Raw genomic sequence first — 4,229 nt, 5'->3', positions numbered from 1 at the left:
ATATATATATATATATATATATATAGACGGATATACGCATGTCCTCAGCAGTCACGGCCCATGTTTCACTGCCATGTAGAATGGCTGTTTGTACACATGCATCATACAGTCTATGTTTTACTCTGAGCGAGAGGCCCTTTGTCACCAGCAGAGGTAGGAGCTCTCTGAACTTTGGCCAGGCTATTTTTATTCTAGCAGCTACACTTTCAGAGCATCCACCCCGGCTACTGACTTGGTCCCCTAGGTAATGGAAGCTATCAACTACTTGTAGTTTTTCTCCCTGGAATGTGACAGAAGCTGTTCTCTGCACAATATTTTCATTTTCTTTTTTTCCACAAAGGAGGGAACTCCTAGCAGTTGATTTGGATTTTATTTTGTGGGCTGGTATAAACTGAGAATGCTGCCATAGCAAACTAAATGTAAAAAATCATTTGGTTTTGGTTCTTATCATCTGTATCAACTCCACTGTTCAAATAATAATTTCTTTGACATGGAACCTTAAGAGACATTAACTGTAATGATCTCACTGATCTTGGAGAGCTTACAAAACCATGGGGACAGCACTCCTTCAAACTAGACCAATTAAAATATAAATAAAAAAAAATTTAAGAAACAGTATTCCTAGTAAGTTACTGGTAATTCTTTTTGGTGGCAGTGGTTTGAAAGGTAAGATTGATTTCTACATGGTTTGAACTTGGATACCATAAAATATTTAGTCTATCATTGTATATTATGTTCTAATTCTGCATCCTTATCGTTACTGTAAACAATAATTAATAAAATGAAATGATGGCAATTCTCTACTTTTTATTTCATCTCTTATTTCTTTCTCCTTTTTTATTTTCTTTCCGTTCAGTTGCTTTCTCTGGTTTAGGGTTTACAACTCTATATTTATTTGGGAAACTACATTATTTTGGACAACATGGTTTTGGAAGTACCTGGCGCTTTATCACCTGTATCACTCCCATATTCATTGCTATGTTAGTGGCTCTGTCGCGTGTCTGTGATTATCACCACCATTGGCAAGGCAAGTATTTTCTCCGCTTATTCACATTTCTAGCAACATTTATTTATTTCACATCTCTCTAATCTCCAAACCAAATATGTATATATATACAATATATATATATATATATATATATATATATATATATATATATATATAAACAGTAATCCTTGCATGGAATTTATAAATGCATGTTTCCACAAATCACATGTCTCTTAAGATCATACTTCGGATTCCTGGGATGATTACAGTGTAGTCTTTGGTATCCTTGGCCATCAGTACAACTCAATGTTACCTCAAAAAACTGGTTTACCAGTCAGCTTCACTAAACTGTGGCCAGGATAATGGAATAGGAGCTTTATTTACATAATCAAAACGTTTTCTGTAAACCAATTCATCAGATCCTGTCGACCCATGACAGTATGGCAATCAGATGTTAAACGAATGATATAGAATAAAATCACTATATTTACACATTATTATTACTAGTAATACCAGTCAGTTAATAAAATGCATGTTTCTCATTATCAGTGACTGTTTTAATTGTTTATGTCTGTTGCAGATGTCACGGTTGGATCGTTACTTGGATTTATAGTTGCCTACAACTGTTATCGTCAGTGTTATCCTGCATTGAACTCTAATTTCTCCCATATGCCATTATCATCAATCCCATCATATGAAGCAAACCTTGAATCCAACACGATAGGTAACAACCAGTTATCACCTTACCGATCCTCAGACAATGGCAGTCTTTTCAAAACTGATTCAACATTAAAAATAGTCTGATTTAGGATTGTTTCTTTTTTTGTTATTGTTGTATTTTGTTTTGTTTTTGTGTGTTTCTCTTTTAAATATATTTCTAAACTAATAACAATAAGCAATATATACATTTCTAACAGTTGTTCTTGTTTTTATTATTATTATTATTATTATTATTATTATTATTATTATTATTATTATTATTATTGTTACTGTTATTATATTTTACTTCTCAGAACTCTCAATTTTACTTGCGCTGGTTAATTCTACGAGAGCAGACAGCAAACTGTTGTCTCTGGTGTCACAGGTTCTCTTTCCATGATACTTAACACCCAAGTACCAATCTCAAAGCCCTCGCTGTGCCCAACAGAGCAGTTTTTTGAGCACGTTCAACCTCTGATGTCAATTCCTATTTTTCCAACATTATTCTCTGCCCCAACAACTACTGGTGTGACATTTATTCTCTTCATTTTTCACATTATTGCAATTTCTTCTTAGTAACTTGTATTTCTTCATCTTTTCCAGCTCTTTGTCTCCTACATGTGTGTCCCCAGGTATAGCAATATTTATAATCTTGGTTTCCTTCTTCCTTTTATCCACTGCAACAATGTCTGGTCTCTGAGCATCAATTAGCAAGTCACATTGAATTTCAAAACCCCATAAGATCTTATATTCATTATTCTCAGTAATGCCTTCTGGTTTATGTTTCTACCAATTCTATGTTCTTCCAAGACTGTACTTCTCACACAATCTCCAATGAACAAACTTAGCCATGTTATCATGCTTCTTTTTGTACTCTCTTTAGGCCAGTTTGCTACATTCACTCATATGTAAGACTGTTCTGTTTTTGCTGCCCCACATCTTACAAAGAGGTGATTCACTATTCTTATCTATTTGGAACTTGGTGTAATTAGTTCTCAGAGCTTGTACCTGGGCATTACATATCAGTGTCTCAGTACATCCTTTCAGATAACTTTTCCTTAACCACTTCTAGGTGTTGGTCTTGTTTTCCCTTTTGTCTTTGAGGTATTACCCATGCATGTTTTCATTTTCCTGTTTGGAAACTTTCTTGTCTACGTGGCCACCATTTCACTTACTATTCTTATATTGTTGTTTCACTTCATTCTCCTCCAATCTTAATACTTTCAGCTATTCAGCATCCTTCTTATCACTTCTCATATTATTCCAGATATTGCTCCCAAATCTTCTACTTTCTTCAGTCTCTGGTTTCCATTTGCTGCTGATAAACTATTTTCTGATCCTGTTGGAACAATCTGTTGATTTTTATCTTATTCAATTCTTTGGTCATATCTCTTTATTTTTGTAGCTTTAACCTGCAGTGTTTGTTTTAGGTCTTCAAGGACAATAATTAGCCCCTTTTTCTTGATCCCATACCTATGTTCTAATTCCTGATATTTCTCCTTCTTCCTGATTTCACCATATTTTTTTCTTTCCAGCGTGTTGATATGTATTTGTAGTTTCCTTATTGATTACTTTATCTTTCTTTTCCACCAGGGCTCTTTTTCTACATTTCCTCTTTTATGGTTTGGTTCAGGGCCTATGGTTCCTTCCTACGTAGATGATACAAGCGTTAATCAATTTATTCATTCCAGTTATATTATCTGTCCTAATTTCTTTCAGTATTTTATTTACCTTTTGAGTCCATCTCCTCAGCAAAATTCTATCCACTTTCCTGAATCCATTTAGTTCCATGTTTAGATTTTTCTCTTTGATACTAGGGATATCTTTGATCATTCCTCTATCCTAATCGTTCAGTCCTGTATTCTCAAAACTTAAACCTGTATAATTCTCCTGGGCACCTCATTAAATACAACCTCGTCAACATTATCTGTGATCACTTCAACTTCACTCACTGTGTTTTCGATCATCATCCTCTTCTTAATCTCATCAAGCTTTAATGCTGTTAGCCATCCCTTCTTCCTTATTGGTCTTACCTGGTCACAGAGTCTCTATTCCAAAATGTCTAAGCCCTGCATCTCCATCCAAATGCTATGCTTTCTCTTTCAATATCCTCCTATGGATTTCTCTTCAACATCAACTTGTCTACACAAAGAATAACATTCCATGACAGCTATATTCATCGCCTTAGACCATTTTGCTCTGGCAGCTGCATAATGACAACCAGACCTGTGCTGGTCACCTGTTAGGCACCTGCTGGGCGAATGCCTGTCACCTGAACTTTTGCTCTCATTTACACCTTTGCATTCATTCTTTTATCCGTTACTCTCTCATGCTGTGGAAAGTGGTGATGTCACATTCACCAGTATTTTTATTGAGGCACCATCTCTGGAGGAGTTTGTCTCAGAAGATTCAAAGGAGCCCCTCTTCCCTTAAAAGTTTAACTGAATTATCCTGCACTGGACACCATCCCAGTACTCTGTGCTCCACAGCTGACGAAATAAATAAATAAATATATATATATATATATATATATATATATATA

The 4,229-nt window shown here is 35.0% G+C and overlaps 1 protein-coding gene across 8 annotated transcripts in view; it reads left to right on the top strand.

Annotated features, from left to right (window-relative positions):
- Positions 1-4,229, top strand: part of LOC106867752 (phospholipid phosphatase 4) — a 27,372-nt gene that overhangs the window by 14,364 nt on the left and 8,779 nt on the right. For 4 of the 8 annotated variants that reach the window (XM_052975694.1, XM_052975693.1, XM_052975692.1 and 1 more), the window contains exons 8-9: positions 857-1,027; positions 1,569-1,712. In XM_052975694.1, coding sequence (XP_052831654.1) covers positions 857-1,027; positions 1,569-1,712 — 315 coding nt within the window. Of the gene's footprint in view, positions 1-856; positions 1,028-1,568; positions 1,903-4,229 lie in introns of those variants that run through there. The other 4 variants (XM_014912717.2, XM_014912716.2, XM_052975690.1 and 1 more) reach the window with 2 other exon arrangements.

This window comes from Octopus bimaculoides, chromosome 22, assembly GCF_001194135.2.
Source record: "Octopus bimaculoides isolate UCB-OBI-ISO-001 chromosome 22, ASM119413v2, whole genome shotgun sequence".
Classification (NCBI taxonomy): Eukaryota; Metazoa; Mollusca; class Cephalopoda; order Octopoda; family Octopodidae; genus Octopus; species Octopus bimaculoides.
The sequence above is the reverse complement of the archived record's forward strand: the minus strand, read 5'-3'. Positions and strand labels throughout refer to the sequence as shown.